General features: G+C 44.5%; 2 protein-coding genes across 28 annotated transcripts in view; one reads left to right on the forward strand and one right to left on the reverse strand.

The window, feature by feature from the left end:
* Positions 1–2,165, reverse strand: part of SLC24A1 (solute carrier family 24 member 1) — a 30,723-nt gene extending 28,558 nt beyond the window's left edge. For all 6 annotated transcript variants that reach the window (XM_070499755.1, XM_070499765.1, XM_070499742.1 and 3 more), the window contains exon 1: positions 153–2,165. In XM_070499755.1, the coding sequence (XP_070355856.1) occupies positions 153–2,045 (1,893 nt within the window). In that variant the 5' untranslated portion in view covers positions 2,046–2,165. The remainder of the gene's footprint in view (positions 1–152) is intronic.
* A 12,799-nt stretch (positions 2,166–14,964) lies between these two features.
* Positions 14,965–20,442, forward strand: part of INTS14 (integrator complex subunit 14) — a 29,966-nt gene continuing 24,488 nt past the window's right edge. For 10 of the 22 annotated variants that reach the window (XR_011498788.1, XR_011498787.1, XR_011498786.1 and 7 more), the window contains exons 1-3: positions 14,977–15,098; positions 15,890–15,999; positions 18,679–18,962. Coding sequence is in view for 18 of the 22 variants with exons in the window: in XM_070499780.1 (XP_070355881.1) it covers positions 18,741–18,962 (222 nt within the window). In the remaining 4 variants the exon portion in view is untranslated. Of the gene's footprint in view, positions 15,517–15,889; positions 16,000–18,678; positions 18,963–20,442 lie in introns of all 22 variants that reach the window. The other 12 variants (XM_070499799.1, XM_070499810.1, XM_014856172.3 and 9 more) reach the window with 6 other exon arrangements.

Consider the following 20,442-nt stretch of genomic DNA (forward strand, 5'->3'; position numbering starts at 1 on the left):
ATAGGATTCTGTAAATGTTGAATGAACAGCAAGGGAATCAGAGAACCCATCTCTTGAGTTCTGACCCAGAACTTTTCACTCTTCAGTCCCTGGCTTCCCTCTACCCTTTTGACCCAAAGAGGCTAAAGAAGCCTGAGCCAGTCTGTCCTTACCTTGCTGAGGTCCCCTAGGGCCATGACCTTGGCCACTGGCCTCCTGCTGAGCTGCTCCTTCACCCAGACCTCAAGCTGCTTGTTCCACTTCATGGTGAACACATAGAAGGCATAGGCCAGCAGCAACAGCAGGCTCTCCCACCAAGCAATGAAGCTATCCAGGAAGAAGAGGATGAGCATTATCAGGTCAAGGATGTAGAAGGAGACATCACGGAATAAGGGCCACCAGGTGAGGTTGAGGATCTCCCGGGAGAAGAGGGCACAGGTGCCTATGACAAACAGGATGTTGAACACAGCAGAGCCCACGATGGTGCCGATGCCCACGTTGCTGTGGGAGATGAAGACACCAATTAGGGAAGTGAAGAGCTCAGGGGCAGAGCCTCCAGCAGCCATGAATGTGGCACCTGCCACATCCTCAGAGATCTGCAGCTTGTCTGTGATGATGCCCAGGGCTGGGACAAAGTACTCGTCGCACACGATGGCCAAGGCCACAAACACATACATCATGCCAAAGATGTGCAGGACCACCCAGCCCTGCCGCCGCTCCTCCACACTGAACAGGTCTGGGGGGTACTCTCCCTTGGGGGGAAGGTCTGACCAGCCAGGGGGCAATGCTGAGGAACTGGGACTGGGCACCTCTGGGATCACAGCTGTTGTCAGGCTGGGGGAGGGGACAGTGGGCACCGGTGGGGCTGGCTCCACAGCCACACAGTCACGGACCTGGGTAGTCGGATTTGCCCTGACCCTGGTGGATGCTGAGGTGCTGGATGCTGTGGAAGTTTTCTTAGCCAGCCCCCAGAAGGTGGATGAGGATATTCTGATGGGTGGTTTACTGGTTCTGGACGAGAGATTCCTAACAATCCAGGCAGTAGTAGAGGCTTTGATTTCTGCTGGGCTACTGCCTGTCATGGTGCTTATCATCCCCTCAGAGGTGGCTGCAGTGTGCTCCAGGACTGTTCCCTGTGGAATTGCCAGGTTGTTTTTTCCCAGTAACTCCTGGGGGCTGGTTGAGCTATTAATGTCCATTCTTCTGGAGGTATTCAGGGTGTTCTTTTCCACCACACTCCTTGGAGAAGTCAAGATGTTTGTCTCTACATCATTTATCAGGAAAGTTGGGGTGTTATCAATTATTCCCTTGAGAGTTGTTGGGGTGGTTTCCTCCACTATTCTCTTAAGGGCGTTGGTCTCCAGTATTTTGTTGGTTGCCATAGTTTCACTGTCTTTTACTGTTGTTCTGAAGGTGATCCCATGGCTCCTTATCACTGTCTTGAGTGTGGGTGGGGCATAATTGCCTACTACTCTACCAAGTGGGGATGGGATATATTTCTTCACCTTTCCTCTGGCTTGAGTTGGGTGGTAGCTCTGCATCTCTCCCCTGAGTGTTGTTGGGGTATAATTCTTTACTGTTGGTCTGCTTGAAGTTGGGGTGTAGTGACTCAATACTCCACTAGGTGTGGTTGTGGTGTTTTCCTTCACACTTCCTGTGCCTGCTGCTGTTGGGCTGTAGTTATTCTTGAGTATTGTTGGAGTGATGTTGGCTATTCTTCTGGGAGTAATAGGGGTGTTCTCCATTGTTATGCCAGGGGTTGCTTCATCTTTGCCCACTGTGGCTTGGGGCACCAGTGTCTCACCCTCCATTTCAGAGCGAGCTCTTGGAGGGTCACTGCTCACCATCATCATCTCATTGTTGGGGAGATCCCGGCTGTCCAGTTTTATAGGGTGTTGGGAAGAGACTGCTCCCCACAGTGAGGGGAGGCCCCGGAGGCTCTTCAGGTGCTGGTAGGTGGAACCAATGATCAACATTGCCAATAGGAAGAGGAGGCGACTCCAATGAAGCCGCTTTGGCCAGAGCAACTGCCTTTCCCGCACCCCCATCCTGATCAATTTCCCCATGATGGCCAATTATGCCTGGTTACAGAAACCCTCTCATTCTGTCCATGGAAATATGGGGGTTGTTCTGGGATTCAGGTTGGTGATCAGTGACAATTTCTGCATGAAGCCCAGCCAGGGGTATCCACAAACCTAGGGAAAAAAAAGAGGTCATTTGCCCCTAAGAGGAGAGCTGGGATCCACCAAACCCTCGGTGGAAAAGAGTGACAATTCACACAGAGCCTTTGTGGTGGGAGGTAGTTGTTTCTGGAACAAAACAACCCCTGCCCCCTGCTCCAGGGGTCACTGTCTGCTCTTGGGAAAAAGAGCATCCAGTGGCCCTCTGCTGTGTAGGCATGCCAGTAGCCCAGCTCTGTGGAGTCCACCCAGCCCTCCCTGGGATCCCTACTAGAGGTCTGCCAGCACTCCTCAGGTCCAAACCTGAGTTGCTGGGAGCTCAGTTATCCATATTGGCACCCCAGGCCACAGATCTCACCTTATCAAAGGCAGGAGGGAAGTAAGGAGACATGATTTTAAGCTTTAGACAAAAAAGAGGCAGCAATGGAAAGCAGTGCTAGGCACATCAAGTCTCCACGTGTTTATTTTGGACTGACTTAAAATGATTCTACCATATCATCCAGAGAGGACAAAGCCTAAAAGTTAATGTCATGGAGCTTCCCAGACAGTATGGTGTGGTGGGAGGAAGATGGGGAATGCAGTCAATGGCCTGGATTCCCAGCTCTGCTGCTTATCAGCTATACCACCCTAGACAGGCTGAGCCTCGTTTCCTCATCTGTGAAATGGGCATGATAACATATGTGCTGATTATGCAAAGATGATCTCTGGAAAGACATCTGAAGAAGGGAAACTGAGGGTCAGGGTCAGAGGGAGACTTACTTTTCAGTATGGCCTAATGTTCAGTTTAACTTTAACTTTTTTATCAGGTGCATGTTATGATATTTTAAATCTAAATTAAACTTAGTTTAATAGAAATATCAATAGTAATAACAATACCAATCTATGTCATGGGAATGCTGGGAAAGTAAAAACACATAAGGTCTGTGAAAAGCATTGTACATAATCAATCAATCAAAAAGCATTGTACACAATCAATGCTACATAAGGGTTAATTTTACATAAGGACGCAGGAGGGAAGAACACACAGGCCCTCAAAGAATCCTCAATTTACAAAAAAGGAGATAGAGGCCCAACCCAAGTAAATATTTATTAAATCTCTAATCAGTGTCCACAGATTATTGTAAAACAATAACTAGAAATGATCGGTTTTGCATATGAAGTAATATATTAGAAGTAAGCTCAACAACCCATAGATTCTTAGGTTGTTAAAGGCAGAAGGAATTACACTGTTTAGTGCAGCTCCCCATTTTACACATGAAGAAACTGAGGTCCACAGAAGTGACTTGCTCAATGTCACACAGCTAGTGAGTATCAGTGCAGATGAGGTTTGTCACACCCTAGTCTTTCCAGTACACCACACTAATTAGAGATGCAAATGCAATTGTCTTAAAAAGCAAAAAAGGGACACGCAAAAAGAGAAGTATGGAATAAACAGATTTCCTTCTTTGTTCTTGTTTCCCATAATTGTCTTTCCACTGTCCACCTGCAGCCACCCTGTCCCTGGGCCATAAACTCAACACTTTGAATCTCCTAAAGAAACTTCAAAGGGTCTCTCTTTCTGGTGTGCCTGTGTTATGTAAGAGCTGAGCTGGCAGCCCAGCTGATCCCTCCTACCTAGTCACATCATTTACCTTTGAACCTGGACATCTGGGTGTCTTCTCAGCTCTGGAAACTTGTCAGAATCCAGGGTCTTGAAGAGTGGGTCTGAAGCTGAACAGCAGGGAACACCCCATTCTCCCACACCCAGCTCCCCTCTGGAATCCTAATTCAAGGCAGGGTCAGGTGTGAAGGGCATGTCAGGGGAAGAATATCCAATCCCTGCTAATACCCACCTCTAAGAAGCTTATTAGGGCATTGTACAAGTTCTGGGTCCCAGTGCCTCTGCCAGAGCCTGAGAGGGTGGACCTTGCACCAGGGACACAGATAGGTTCTCTGTGGCCCCCTGCAGTCAAGTGGAAACCTTGGGGAACTTCTCAAACATGTTTCTAAATTCAGGGAATGAGAGGTGTGGTCCAGGGTTTCCCAAGCTTAGGAAGAGGAAAGATTTGAAGAGATTCAGAAGGCGCTCTGTGGGAACGAAGAGAAAGTGCCTGGGGCTTAAAAGATCAGAAGATCTCAGTTAGCACCAGGCTTTGTTCGCCACTGTGTGACTCTAAATGTAACTTAAATGTAAATGTGGAGATAGTAACTGTCCTACCTATTGTAGGATGGATGTGAGAATCAAAATTAAAAATGAGGAACAGCTGCTCAATATTGCTGTGAACCTAAAACTGCTCTAAGAAATAAAGTCTATTTAAGAAAATGAGGGGGGCTGGCCCCGTGGCCGAGTGGTTACATTCACGGGCTCCTCTTCAGCGGCCCAGGGTTTCGCTGGTTCGGATCCTGGGAACGGACATGGCACCACTCATTAGGCCATGCTGAGGCAGCGTCCCACATGCCACAACTAGAAGGACCCACAACTAAAAATATACCACTATGTACCAGGGAGTTTTGGGGAGAAAAAGGAAAAAAATAAAATCTTGAAAACAAAATAGAAAAGAAAATGAGGGAATGTGGGAAAAATATCAACTTTAAAGTATTTCACACATGAAAAATACTTTATTAGGCCTAAGGGAAATCCCTGAGAGAGAGGGCACTGACACAACTCCTCAGCGCAGGCTGGGACATCCCAAGATACCTGAGGAGTTAGCTGATGGAAGTGGGAGTAGAGTGAGGCAATGGGGGTCTTATGATCCTACCCATTGACCTGGAAACCATCTCACTCCTTCAGCTAACACTGCCTGATACTCACTGATTGCTCCTTTCTCCCCTCCCTGTTGCCCCCAAGGTACAAGGATAGCATGCTGCTTTGATTACTTTCATCTGAAATGCAGGCAATCCTTCAAGGCCTCACCCCTGCCCTAACTTACCCTGAGTGGCCCCTAACAGTAAGAAGGTACCCAGCTTCCTCTGCTGAAGCACACAGTGGTGCCCCCCCAAAGAACCACCTTCATCTCTGGGTGTCCTGGGGTCACTCCGGACATTGGAAGCCTGGGTAGAGGGTCTGACCTCTGTTAGTTACCACAGCCTTGCCTGTAGACTGCTGTAGGCAGAATCAGATCTAGCTACTTCCCTTCTCACACCAACTATCTAACACAGTCTCAATCTTGGCTGGGATGGAAAGATGGAAAAAGGAACCAAATTCATGAGGTGGAATGATGAGTGATCCTTTCTTTTTTTCCCAGAATAATCTCACTATCTTTGAATGTTATTTGTGCAATATAGAAAATTCAGGGGAGAAGCAAATCCCAGAAAAGAGATTCCTTTCTCTCATATACTCATAACTGTCTCCAAGTTCTTTCTAGTGTCTAACCTATATCTGAACTGCTGGGGGTGAAACTGGTTCATTGTCTTGTTCTCATGGGGTTGTGGCACATTTTGAAATTCAACAGGCCATAGAAAAGTCTGCTGCTCAGCCAAGAGTGGAAGCACCATCTGTACTAGCAGTGTGAGTTTGGGGAAGTTATTTAACTTCTCAGTGGCTATAAACCTCTTGTCCTGTAAATTGAGGGTGATAATGACACTATCCGCTTGGTAAGTTTGTTGTGAGGATTAAGTAAATTAATATGTCAGACATATTAACAATGTCTGGTGCTTATTGTTGTTGCTATTATTATTATTATTATTATTATTATTCTGCTTTTGGAGATCGTAGTCAGACAGTGCTGGGGGGCAGCAAGTCCCCATGCATTCCACTGTGACAATGCTCTACTGTATATTTATTAATGTGATCACCTGATTAATGTCTACATCCCTTACTAGCAAGTAAGCTTCAAGAGGACAGGTAACTTGACTATTTTACTCACGGGGGAATCCCCAGAGCCCAGAACAGTGTCTGGAACCCAATATATATGTTTGTTGATGGGCTGAAGAAGTACGTCCCAGTGAGGAGATGCTCAGAGATGGGGCACCTGAGCTACACATGGTGGGTGGGGGAAGGGATGCCCACTCACAGAGTCTCATGGCCTTTCAGAGGGCAAACTACTGGAGAAAAACCAGCACCACTGAGGGGAAGCTGATCTGATTTGTTCCACAAGGTGGCCTGGTATTATACTCTCCCTGAAACGGGGTGGACGGGCAGGTGAGGCAGATCTGCCTCTGTCCCTCACAATAATAGTGGGGGTTGAAGAAGGCAGGGCTTCGAGGCTGGGCAGGAGAGCTGGGAGGCCTTTCCTTACACTTCGCAGCTCAAGGCCTTTCCCATGGTTCTATTGGAACAGAAGGAAGAGGGAATGAGACTTTTTGCAAGACTTGGGTTTGTAGTTGAGGCTGGTTTATTTCTGGGCCTACCTCAGGAGTTGATATGGACCCCATAGTGGCCCAGTGGAAAGCAGACAAGATCTGGCGGGGGTTGCAAAATCAAATACCTTCAGAGCCTGTGTGTAGATAAAATGAAGTTAAATCAGCTCTGTTCAAAGTCAGTGGAGAGTAATGAGGGCTGCATCTGGACAGAGAATGCATGACCTGTCAGTAGGCATTCCAATGTAAAACAGTTTTAAAATATTAAAGGGTAAACAAAATGGGGCTGAATTTGACCTACAGGTACTACTTTGCAACATCTAATAAAGTAACAAACCTGAACAGGAGCGAGAATCCTAACGTCTCTCATCTTCAAGTTCCTCATCTATAAAACTAGGAACGAAGAGCTTCCCTGTGGGGTTGCTGTAAGAGGTACAGTGAGAACCTGTGGAAAAGCACTTGTATCTGTCAGATGCTGAACTGCCCAAGGTCACAGCCTAAGACCTTTTGTTTATATTATATATATTGTTGATAGGATTAAAAAAATGGCTGTACACCATCCCACTACTGGGTATTTATCCAAAGAGCTTGAAGTCAGCAATCCCAAAAGTCCTATGCACCCCAATGTTCATTGCAGCATTATTTACAATAGCCAAGACATGGAAGAAACCTAAGTGCCCATCAACAGATGAATGGATAAAGAAGATGTGGTATATATATACAATGGAATACTACTCAGCTGCAAAACAGAACAAAATCATTCCATTTGCAATAACATAGATGGACCTTGAGGGAATTATGTTAAGTGAAATAAGCCAGCGAGAGAAGGATAATCTGTGTATGACTCCACTCATATGAGGAATTTAAAAATGTGGACTAAGAGAACAGTTTAGTGGATACCAGGGGAAAAGTGGGGTGGGGGGTGGGCACAAAGGGTGAAGTGGTGCACCTACAACACGAATGACAAACATTAATGTACAACTGAAATTTCACAAGACTGTAAGCTATCATTAACTCAAAAAAAAAAAAAAAAAGGCTGTACAGTTGTCACTGGTGCCAATGAGCAAAATAAACTCCAAAACATTCCACGACACTTCATCTCTCCTAGTCAGTGGCTGGAGCCATACCTGAGGCAGGGAGCTGCAGAGCGTGACGCTTCAGGTTGGCAGCAGTTCACAGACAGGGTTTTGGCCTCACAGTCAGGTACCCATCCCGAGGGGTCCAGAGTTTAGAGGAGAGGTCAGACAGGTGCTATCAGAGGACTTCAGTGTGGGCTCGTAGGAATCCACACAGTACCAGTACTATTAACCACTTCCCCCAAGTAAGTGAGAAACAGCCCACTAAAACTCATCACATCAAATCTGATTTTACAAAGGAATACCAAGTGAAGCAATAGTGAGTTTTTTTTTTTTTTGCTTATCAGTTGACAAAGACTAAAAAATGTAATATCTAGTGCTGGCGAAGATACTGGTGAGAGACTATAAATCTGATACAACAGCACAAATGACGTTGTTAAACTGTAAGTCAGATCACGTCCCTTCTATACTCCAAATTTTCCAGTGGCTTCTCACCTCAGTCAGAGGAAAAGCCCCTATAATGGTCTGCAAGGCCCATTCCAGCATTGCTGGTAAGAGGAAAAACTGAAATCTATCTAAATGTCAATGGAAAACTGGTTACATAAATGATGTCACATCTTTCCAGTAGTCAATTATATACCAGTTCAAAGGAATGAAGATGATGTCCAACATATATTAATCAATTAATAATAATAAAAGCAAGATGCAGAACAGTATATATGACATTATGCATTTAGTTAAAAAGTATTATATATCTAACACTACTATGTATGTGTGTATATTTACGTATATAAATACACATGTACACACACATCGGTAGAGACAATTTTGCAAAGAATATATAAGAATGGCTAGATTTGTTACCAGTAGATATAGAATGAACAAAATCAAACAAAAAATCCCTGGTACTTCATCTTTCAAGGCCAGTGGTTGGAATCATACTTGAGGCAAGGAGATACATATGGTTACTTCTAGGAAGGGAAACACTTATTTTTCACTTTGTATATTTTATAACTTTAAATTTTTTCCCATTGAAATGAATTACTTTTATAATTTTTTTAAACTACTTTTGTTTTGTGTTGCTTTATGTACTTTTTCATAGAAAGATGCTACCAAAGTTTTAAGAGGACGAGATGTGAGCCCAGCAAGACAGACGCAGGACTGGATCACGAGAAGTCTTTAAAAATTTAGGGTTTATTGGGGGCTTGCCCCGTGGCCAAGTGGTTAAGTTTGCATGCTCCGCTGCAGGCGGCCCAGTGTTTCTTTGGCTCGAGTCCCGGGCGCGGACATGGCACTGCTCATCAAACCATGCTGAGGCAGCGTCCCACATACCACAACTAGAAGGACCCACAACGAAGAATATACAACTACGTATGGGGGGGCTTTGGGAGAAAAAGGAAAAAAATAAAATCTTTAAAAGAAAATTTAGAGTTTATCAGTATGAAGATTTCTCAAAAAATTAAAAATAGAAATCCCATATGACCTAGCCATCCCACTACTGGGTATCTATCCAAAGAACTTGAAATCAGCAATTCAAAGAGACCCATGTACCCCTATGTTTGTTGCAGCATTATTCACAATAGCCAAGACGTAGAAGCAACCTAAGTGCCCACCGACTGATGACTGGATAAAGAAGATATGGTATTTATATATACAATGGAATACTACTCAGCCACAAAAAAGAGGATAAAATTGTCCCATTCACAACAACATGGATGGACCTTGAGGGCATTATGTTAAGCGAAATAAGCCAGATAGAGAAAGACAAACTCTGTATGACTCCACTAATATGTGGAAGATAAACACATGGACAAAGAGAACAGATTAGTGGTTACCAGGGGAAAGGGTACTACTGAAAATACAACTGAAATTTCACAAGGTTGTAAACTATCATAACCTCAATTAAAAAACAAACAAAAGAAAAGGTTGTAGAAGAATCTACAAGACAAGGGGCCTGGACTCTTAAAAAATATCAATGTCAGGGCCGGCCCAGTGGCGCAGCAGTTAGGTTCATACGTTCCTCTTCTTGGTGGCCTGGGGTTCCCTGATTCGGATCCCAGGTGCGGACATGGCACTGCTTGGCAATGCTGTGGTAGGCGTCCCACATATAAAGTAGAGGAAGATGGGCACGGATGTGAGCTCAGGGCCAGGCTTCCTCACCAAAAAGAGGAGGATTGGCAGTAGTTAGCTCAGGGCTAATCTTTCTCAAAAAAAAAAAAAAAAAAATCAATGTCATGAAAGAGAGAAAAATAAAAGGTAGGATGATACTTTTGTAGCTTAAAAGAGGCTTTAAAAAACTTAATCAAAAGCAATGAATGATCCTTGTTTGGATTCTAGATTGGGAAAAAAGAGCCAAAAGGGACAAGTGGGGAAAATTGAATATGGACTATATTAAATGATTGTTTTGTAGCAATATTAAATGTCTTAGAGTGATAATGGTATTGTAATCATGCAGGAATGATCACTTGTTCTTAGGAGATTCAGGCTGAAGTATTTAGGGGTGAGGTATGATATCTGCAACTTTCACACGGTTCAGAAAAATATAGATGTACATATATAAAGAGAGAAGTATAGCAAATGTGATAAAATGTTAACAATTGGAGACTAGGTGAAGAGTATGGGTATTCATTGTACTATGCTTTTAACTTTTCTGTAGGTTTGAAATTTTTTAAAACACAAAGTTGGGAAATTTTTTAAGTAAAGAGGGCTAAAACAAAAAATAATTTAGAGTTTATAACACTTTTCAAAGGAGAGGGTGTCTCAAATAAAGACGTTCATTTCTACTTTCTTAGACAAATATAATATCTATAAAATTTTCTCTGCTTTCCTCTTTGACTTTTTTCTAATAACCTCTCTTGTTTCTTTCCTATCTTCTTTCCACAAATCCATATCTGGTGTCACATGCCAGACCCTAGGGATCCAGAGGTGGATAAGGCTCACCCCTATATCTACAGAGCAGAGATGAAGTTAATTGGAATTGTATAAAATAATTTCTGTGTTCAGTGAATCTTTTCATTATTTTAGAGCAAAGAAGCTTTGTGGTTTTCTCAAATGCTGTGGAAAAGACTGAAGAAAGATTGAGAGCAATTCAAAGACAGAGGTCACAGTATCTTCATCAAATATATTGCAAGGGAAAAAAGATATGGAGGAAGAAACCTATAGATTAAAAGAATCTTCAGAGATATATCAACAGATTGCAATGTCTTGATCTTACTTGGATCCTGATTCAAACAACCAACATGTAAAAAAGTAAAATTTATGATATGTATGAGACAACTGGATATTTGAAAGCTGACTGGGTATTTGATTATATTAGGGATTCATTGTTAATCATTTTAAATTTGATAATAGTATTGTAATTATATATATATTTTAAAGTCCCTTTCTGTCAAGAGAATGAGAAGACAAGCCACAGAATGGGAGAAAATATTTGCAAAACACATATCTGATAAAGGACTGTTATCTAAAATATACAAACAACACTTAAAAATGATCAACCTGATTAAAAAATGGGCAAAAGACTTGAACAGACATTTCACCAAAGAAGATATTCAGATGGCAAGCAAGTATATGAAAAGATGTTCAACATCATATGTCATTAGGGAATTGCAAATTAAAACAACAATGAGACATCACTCTACGCTTATTAGAATGGCCAAAATCCAGAACACTGACAACACCAAATGCTGGTGAGGATGTGGAGCAGCAGGAACTCTCACTCATTGCTGTTGGGAATGCAAAATGGCACAGCCGCTTCAAAAGATAGCTTGGCAGTCTCTTACAAAACTAGTTACACTCTGACCATATGATCCAGCGCTCTCTTTCTTCGGTATTTATTCAAATGAATTGAAAATGTACGTCCACACAAAAACTTGCACAATGATGGTTATAGCAGCCATAATCATAATTGCCAAAAGTTGGAAACAACCAAGATGTCCTTCAGTAAACTGTGGTACATCTGGAAAGGAGAATATTATTCTTCACTGAAAAGAAATGAGCTACCAAGTCATGAACAGACATGGAGGAACCTTAAATGTATAACACTAAACAAAAGAAGCCAATCTGGAAAAGCTACACATTGTATGATTCCAACTATAGGACGTCTGGAAAGCAAAACTATAAAGACAATAAAAAGATTAGTAGTTGCTCGGAGTCAGGGAAAGGGGAGGGATAAAAAGGCAGAGTACAGAAGATTTTTTTTTTTTTTTTGAGGAAGATTAGCCCTGAGCTAACTACTGCCAACCTTCCTCTTTTTTTGCTGAGGACGACTGGCCCTGAGCTAACATCCATGCCCATCTTCCTCTACTTTATATGTGGGACGCCTACCACAGCATGGCTTGCCAAGCAGTGCCACATCTGCACCCGGGATCCTAACCAGGGAACCCCAGGCCACCGAGAAGCGGAAGGTATGAACTTAACTCCTGCACCACCAGGCCACCCCACAGAAGATTTTTAGGGCAGTGAAACTATTCTGTCTGATACTATAGTGGTGGATACATGTCATTATTCATTTGTCAAAACTTATGGAACGTACAGCAGCAAGAGTGAAGCCTAAGGTAAACTATGGACTTTGGGTGATAATGATGTGTCAATGTGGGTGCATGGATTGTAACAAATGTATCACTCTGGTGCAGGATGTTGATCATCGGCAAGGCTGTGTGTGTGTATACAGAGTATATGGGAACTCTCTACTTTCTACTCCATTTTGCTGTGAATCTAAAACTGCTCTAAAAATAAAGTTTATTAATTAAAAAAAGTTCTCTTTTAGAGATACATACTGAAATATTTATGGACAAAATGTTATGCTATCTGGGATCTGCATCAAAATAATATGCTGGGGGGAGGTGGGTAAGGGTATAAATGAAACAAGATTGAGTTGACAGTAGATGCTGAGTGAAGGGTACATGAGGATTTATTATGCTATTTCCCCTATCTTTGCCTATGTCTGAAAATTTCCAATAATAAAACTTGTAAGAAGAGAGATGGGTCACATCTACGATCTCTTTGGATTTCCACTTTGGTGAAAATGGTGGAATGGGGTGGGGTGATGGGGAAAAGGGGATAGCCTGAAGCTTGCAAGTATGATTTGGGAGTGGACAAGGTCCAGACAGGAGGCGGGAAGGAAGACACAGGGCAAAGAACAGCATGCGAGAGTGAGAAGGGAGGGAAGAACAGAAAAGGGATACAGGCTCACCGCTTGCCCCCTCCCCTCTCCCCTTTTCCTCACTCACTCACTCCTACCCTTCATCTCTGTAGACGAAAAATCATCTTGGGAACTTAACGATGAAGATTCCCAGGCACCAACCCATGAAATTCCAATTCGGTCAGCCCGGCCTGGGAATCTAAAATTTCAACGGGTGCCCTAGGAGAACTGGATATCTGAACTTCCCTCTGAGCCCCGGGACCTGACGCCTGTGAGCAGCTTACTATTTCTGTCACTAACCCTTATTCTGCCAGACTAGGGACCTAACCACTCAGCCTTTCAAAGCCTCTGTGACAGCGGTCCACGGTTTCAAAGCAGCGAAAAATAAAGGGGATGACAGATTATGCGAAGGAAGTTGTTTAGTGATTTCCTTCAATGTGTATGTGGAAACATCCAAACGTTGAGGGTCTCTTGAGTGGGAAAAAGAAACTCATTAGCCAGCTGTGGCTTGAAAGACACCTCCTTTAAGATCTTCTAACTCTTGGTGCTGATATTCTCTGATTTTATATTCACTGAACAACCTTATCTTTTTTTTTTCTTTTTTTTGAGGAAGATTAGCCCTGAGCTAACATCTGCTGCCAATCCTCCTCTTTTTGCTGAGGAAGACTGGCCCTGAGCTAAGATCCATGCCCATCTTCCTCCACTTTATATGTGGGACGCCTACTACAGCATGGCTTGCCAAGCAGTGTCACGTCCGCACCTGGGATCCGAACCAGCGAACCCCGGGCCGCCGAGAAGCGGAACGTGTGACCTTAACTGCTGCGCCACAGGGCCGGCCCCGGGCCCCCACCTTCTCATTCTTAATGGGATTCTACTAAGAATTTTTAAAAAGGAGCACTTACCACTTGCCCTAACTGATGCGGGCCTCTTGGCAGTTCTACCTTTTAGCCTCAATTTTAATAAATTGCCCTCTTGCCTCCCCAGTCTCCTGAAAGCCTGTATTCAGAACCAGGTCACCAAGATCTGATCACCCGTCAGCAAACTAATAAACTTGAGCTTCAGGACTGGGTAAGGGAACCAATCGGTGCCTGGGGCTGGGCTGGAACCAGCGGGAGAACGTGACCCACGGCTGAGCGTCACCACGTCAGGGGTAGCCCAGGCCCTCGCCCATCCCTCCCACCAGGGGGGGAATCAGGCGTTACCACTCCGCAATCAGCATGGGCCGTCACTAGCCAGGCCCCAGCGCCTGCTCAGGCAGAACACGGTCTTGGGACGGTGAGACTAGCCAAGCTGAAGAGAACAGTTCTGAAGAAAAAGGGCCGTGTGCAGGCCGCTGGCATTCCCAGGGACTGAGCCGCCTTCCTCGGCCACCTCTGATCTAAGGAGACAGGAAAGAACGACGAGCAACCGGAGCCTGCTCTCTCCCGCAGAACAAGCTGTGAAAGGCAGACAGGCCCGCCGCGCCCCCGCCCCGTCCCACCGACTCAAAGGCAACGCGCCGAAGGCCTAAGGCCCTCAGGAGGCCTCCCTGTGGCCGCTTGTAACCCCTGTGGTGGAACACGGTTCTTTGAACCGCCACTACCCGGGGCCTCCTGGCAGCCACAGGTGCGCCTCAACTGGCATCTCCTGCCTCCTACATGGTTAGAGTCACTTCCGTCCCCTCAGGCCCGCGCTGAGGCACAGGCTGCCGGGGGACAGCAGGTGGCCGGAGGGGAGGCAGTGAGGGCGTCCCGGGAGAGCCTGGGTGCCCCGCCCGCAGTGAGCCCCGCGGCCAGGGCAGGCGACCCGACCGAAGCCGCCCTCCGCTTCCCTCAAAGGCGGTGGTGGGACGGAGCGAGCGTCGCGCTAAGGAGACCAAGGGGAGAAGTCCCGACGAGCCAGCTGGCTCCGGGCAGCTAAGAAAAGCGGACAGCGTGCTTAGGACGACACCCCTCAGGCGGCAATTACAGTCTAAAAGGAGTATGGAGAGGATTCTGTCAGCCGGGCCACAGGCCACGAGCGAGCGGCCCGAGGAGGACTGGGAGAGGGCAAAGATCAGTGAGGGTTAGGCCGGGACAGCCACTGGCGCAGGTGAGCGGGGGAGTCGTCGTGTGAAGGGTCCCAGAGTCACCGGCAAGAGGGGCAGGCGGGCAGGGGGCCAGAGGGAAATGGCAGAAGAGCCCGACAGTGGAGAGCGGGGGAAGGAGCGAAGACACAACACAGCCAGGGCTCAGCGAAGTTGGGGCTCTGTGGGGACAGCCGGCGCCGCGGATCCGGGGCGGCGGAGACACGCTGAGAAGGGCGCGCCCCCTAGCGTCCCCGCCCCGCCAGGGCCCCGCCCCCGGCCCCGGCCGCGCGCAGGCCCGGCGCCGGCTTCCCTTGTTTCGCGCGGCCCTGTAGTTCCGGCTGTGGCGCGCGGGGGGAAAGTTTATGCGGACGGACCGTGCCGACGATGGGCGCCGGGTGAGTGGGAAAGCCCGGGTCTCCGGACTGTCCTTTGTTGCTGGTTGGAGCCGCAGGAGAAGGGGTCAGAGGTGGGGAACGACGCAAGGCGGGCGCCCGGCCTTCCTGCCGCGCAGGCGGTCGCCCCGCGCCGTCCCCGCGGCGCCGGTTCTGGGGCCCTGCTCTCGGCCTCCCCTCGCTCCGTGGCTGCGGGTCTCCAGCTCCACGAAAACCCCAGGATTTCGGCCTCCTGCCCAGGCTTGGCCGCCCCCTCTTCCCCTAAGAGACTTCCAGATCTCAATTTTTGTTTGACTGATTTTATGGTAAAAATGCACCCCTAGTTGCAATCCAAACGCAGGAGTTCCGTATTTCCAGGCGGGCGGCTTAGAGATGGAGTCGCATCTGTGAGCTCGGCAGGACTCAGGCGACGGAAGTCAGGGTGACCGGGGGACCTCAGGGTGGGCGGGACCCTGGAAATTCGAGTGCCATCGCGCTTTGAGGGCGAAACTGCTGAGAATCATTCTTTATGAATGAGCTAATTGTCGTCCTCAGGGAAGAATCGTAAATGTGTGCTGATAGAGACTTGGCGTTAAGGCCATATCGGGTGGCTAGGGTCTCTTCTCAGGAGTAGATTGTTCTTGAGAAAGAGGACCCCTAGTTGTCTTAAGCTCTATATGTAAACAGTGAAAGGGGTGGGGCGGGGTCGGGACCTCGGGGGTAAGACTCAACCCACGTGAGAAAAAGATCGTGTTCTCACAGAATTGCTGGACTGTGATGGGCAGGGATTCTTTTTTTTTTTTTTTTCTTTTTAGGCCTAGACTGCTTGAGTGAACCATCCTTCAAGAACATTCAGTTCTCTCTCTCCTATGCTTACAACCGGAGTATTAAATTGGTTTCCCATGACTTTGCCGCCGTTAAGGAGGTGTGTTTGGGGGTGGACACAAATGCAACAGTCAGGAGAAAGAGCCAGCTCTAGAGGTGTCTGCAGAGAAGACAAGACTGCCAGCTGTGGTCACCTGTTTCAGTGTTACAGCAGATTTCATGGGCCAGAAGTGCTTTCTTATACCTGACCTAAATCTATGTCTCCTATTCCCCATTCTTCTAAGAGGGGAGGGCAGTACTCCTCATGATCCCCAACTTTGCATAACATGAAGGCCTCTATGCATGAATGGCTGCTCTGCTGTGGGAGCTGGGTAAACTCTATAGGTGGGTAGAGGCATGAGTCCCTGGTATCTCCGCTTGAATGAGGAGGAGAGGAGGAAATGCATTTCTGGTGTCCAGAGTTAAAATTTATCATGTATTTTGCCAAATAATGTTCTCTCTAGTGATTAGGGGTAGTTCATTAGCCATTATCAAATATTTTGTCAAGCACGTACTGTGTGCCGGTTACTGTGATAGGTTCTGAGGGGACATTGGTGAGCAAAATCTGACATGATCTCTGCCCTTAGTGAGTTTATGGTCTAATGTAGTGCAGTTGCACCAGTGTTGTAGAGCACCTCACTTTTTGAACAACACAGCTGAGACCCAGAAAGAAAATAAAAAAGACTGAGTAAATGAAACAGTACCAAGTTGATACACCAAAGCTCATGCATTTGACACTGCAAGAAACCCACAGTCTCTCAGAGCCTGTTAACTTTGACTTTGGACACAGTTTTAACAAGCTTGATTACCTGGCTTACCAGCCCGTAGTAGCCAAGCAGCAGTGAATTAGAAAGAGGGAGGATGATTACAGAGGGTTACTGAGAAAAGTGGAATGCAAGCTGATGGTCTAAAAATTAATTATAAGGAGGAGGCTGAAACAGGGCACAACAGCCTGGATCCATTGAATACAAGGCATTGTTTCCATGTGTGTTCTATACAATACTTGTTCTCTGGGACCTGAACAGTAATTATGTGGAGAAGAGTTAAATGGGAAATACAAGGTTAGCAAATTAAACTGGATTCTTTGCTGTAGAAGTTTTCAGCATCTTTAATAAGGCCTGAACTCGTTTTTCTTGGAGCATCCCTCCAGAACAGTGTTCTGCAGCACACACTTGAGGGAGTGCTGGTATAAAGTAAAGCATCAGGGTAGCAGTGTGCTGGGCAGTATTGGGGTTTAGAGTGGTGATGCCACCTCATCATAACAGAGTGAATTATGTTTAACACACAGTGTTGAATGAGGCAGAAAAGAGGGATACACATTTTAATTTCTTCTATCAAAATGGTTAAACATTTTGGAATTCTAAGGAGTCTGGAAAAGTAATTTTTATCTCATTTAATCTTTATTGATACATGAAGCATTACTGTATTTGAAATGTATCTCAGGCCACTATGTGGTAAAAAGGCTTTTCATACTTGACTTGAGTTCCTGACCCCCATTTATAACATTGTTTCCACGAACCAGTATGTTCTGACTTCCCAACAGCCTATTTACAAGTGGAATTTTAGAATATCACATATTTGCAGGTGAACACTGTGCTAAAATGAGCAGTCTAGCCACTGTTAAGTTTTTGAAGGAAGTTCTAAAAAAGAAAATGGTGAACATTAAATTTCTAACCTGTTTATGTCCATCCAGTCTTCCCTAATTGTACAAACACAGTGATTTTTATGAAGCTGTGATTAGTGTATACATACAATCCTGTGACCTGCTTTTCTCAATGACTAATACATTATATAAATATTTCTGATATCTACATATGTGCAATTATTTATAGCTATATGATATTTCATGTGTCAATAGACTTTAGTTTGCTTAATAATAGAGTAGCAGCAAGCTGTTGTCCCCCTGAGCAGGTCTGTATATCTGTGAACGTTTGATTTTTGAGCACAGGAATGTTTTCTTTATGCTACTTCTCAATCCACAATTTTACACAGCTCTTTGTTTTCTCCATTTCTTATACATTTTGACTTTAGTACACAATTTCATGAGATAATGCCAGCTGTCATTCATATTCTTTAATTTTGTTCTTTTCCTTCACAGTTAGAACGCTGTTGCCCAGTTTATGTACGATGAGCGCTACTGAGACTAGCAGTTGATTGCTTTCGTCATGCTTACAGATTTCCTGCTTTGTCTAATTTGGATTATGGCTTTACCAGCCCTTTTATTTTCATATGTTGCATTCATTTTAACCAAAAAAGAGGCACTAAACAACAAGATAATTAAACATTTGCACAAATACTGCTCTATTGATTAAGATAGTGATAGTTCCCAAAAAGAATGACTGATTGTCAAAAAGCGCCACCATATAACAAGTAGAAATGTTCTTTAGTAAATTAAGTGTTGGAGAGGTGATGTAGGCGTGTTTGTTATATTAAGTTGTATAAAATTTGAAAGTATAAAAGTCAAGGCTACCTGAATTTAATGTTGTTTTTTTTTAAATACAAATACTTAAGGTGGTCCTTGATTTATGACCACTTAGTGAGTGACTCTAGGAGTGGTCCTCATAGTGAACTAAAAGCTGCTTGCTTCCCTCCCACTGAATTCTCTGCAAATTTGCCCTCACCTCAGCTTAAATGGGGTTTGCCTTCACTCATTTCTGGAAAGTTTGGTTAAAATTATGGTGAAAAACATACTTTTTTCTCTCCATGACATGTAAGACCTAATTATATTTACTTTCTACAGCACTTCTCTATCTATAGCTGTCTGTCTACGTTCTGACTGGGAACACTGGGATCATTTTCATCATGCCGACGGTGGTGGTAATGGATGTATCCCTTTCCATGACCCGACCTGTGTCTCTCGAGGGGTCTGAGGAATATCAGCGCAAGCACCTAGCAGCCCATGGTTTGACAATGCTGTTTGAGCACATGGCCACAAATTACAAGCTTGAGTTTACAGCCCTAGTGGTTTTTTCATCACTCTGGGAGCTGATGGTTCCCTTCACAAGAGATTATAACACCCTCCAGGTACAAAAAGGAATGAATTATTGTGTATACAGGACCCAAATTTATAGGGAGGAAAGCAGTGTTATCATGTTGCACTGAATATTTAGAACTTGGTATTATTTAATGATAAGTCTATGAGTATAATATCTGAGTGTAGCTGTAAAACAAGGATTCACAACCAGTAGGCCATATGCCTTTGGTAGAGCTATGAGTTAGAGCTGTGAGTTGTAGCCTTATTTTCTGGAATTCTCTGTGGAAACGGGAGGATGTCAGCATGTAGTGCCCCATTCCCTAAAGTTAGGGTCTGTAGGTTCAACACTTTACTCTTCTACTTTCCTGTAAAACTTGAGGAGATGAAAAACAGCCATTCCTTAGAAAAAAACTTATTCTAGAGTAATTCAAAACTGTATTTCTTCTCCAACAAATAGCCTTTGATTTACAGATGCTAAGAAATTATAATTTATAAACCTCAATTGATAGGTGTTATTTTCCAAAGATGTTGTCTGTGATATACCAGAGAATTTACTTTCTGACATCTAAACCATTAACATTTCCAACAGTGTCTTGCCCATAGTGAGCAGTCAGTAAGTGTCTGTGGAATTAAATCAAAGAATTTAGTAATTGCTATGCAGTTGAGAAATCCAGGATCAATATAGTGTGATTTTTTTTAAAATATAAGTAATAAAATTTTTAAAAAGTCATTCTGCTTAATATCTCACGTTTTTAAGTGACTCAAAAGCTTTCATTTTTTTAAATCATTTTCTAAAAAGGTTTTATGGGGTTTTTTTTGAGGAAGATTAGCTCTGAGCTAACATCTGCTGCCAATCTTCCTCTTTTTGCTAGGAAGACTGGCCTTGAGCTAACATCCATGCCCATCTTCCTCTTCTTTATATGTGGGGCTTCTGCCACAGCATGGCTTGCCAAGCAGTGCATGGGTCCACACTCAAGATCTGAACTGGCGAACCCCGGGCTGCCAAAGCAGAACGTGTGAAGTTAACCGCTGCGCCACCGTACTGGCCCCTCAAAAGCTTTTTTTAAAATTGCAGTGGATTTCTTAAAAGCGAATAAGGATTTTGGATGGTCAGCAGTTCTGAAATTTAGAGAATTGCTGTATAAGTAGTACAGAGTCGTGATTAAAACCAAGATTCCTGGAGTCAGACTGACTGGGTTCATATCTAGACTCTGCCACCTCTAGGCACGAGATCTAGGAAAGTTACCTAATCATTCTGTACCTTAGGTTTCTCATTTTAAAAATGGGTTAATAATCTATACCTTATAGGATGTTGTGATGATTAAATGCATGTAAAATGTCTAGAATGGTGTTTAGGAAAGAGTTAGTACTCAGTAAATTTTGTCATTATTTTTGTGATGTGTTAAAAATTCTTGATTTTAATTATTTCCTTCAAGGTCCACTCATAAAGATAGGAACTTGGTGGACTGTTTACTCTCACCTGATAAGAGGATGGAATAAAGAGAAGCTCTTTTAATTATCCTTCATAGT

Source organism: Equus asinus, chromosome 2, assembly GCF_041296235.1.
Source record: "Equus asinus isolate D_3611 breed Donkey chromosome 2, EquAss-T2T_v2, whole genome shotgun sequence".
NCBI classification, from domain to species: Eukaryota; Metazoa; Chordata; class Mammalia; order Perissodactyla; family Equidae; genus Equus; species Equus asinus.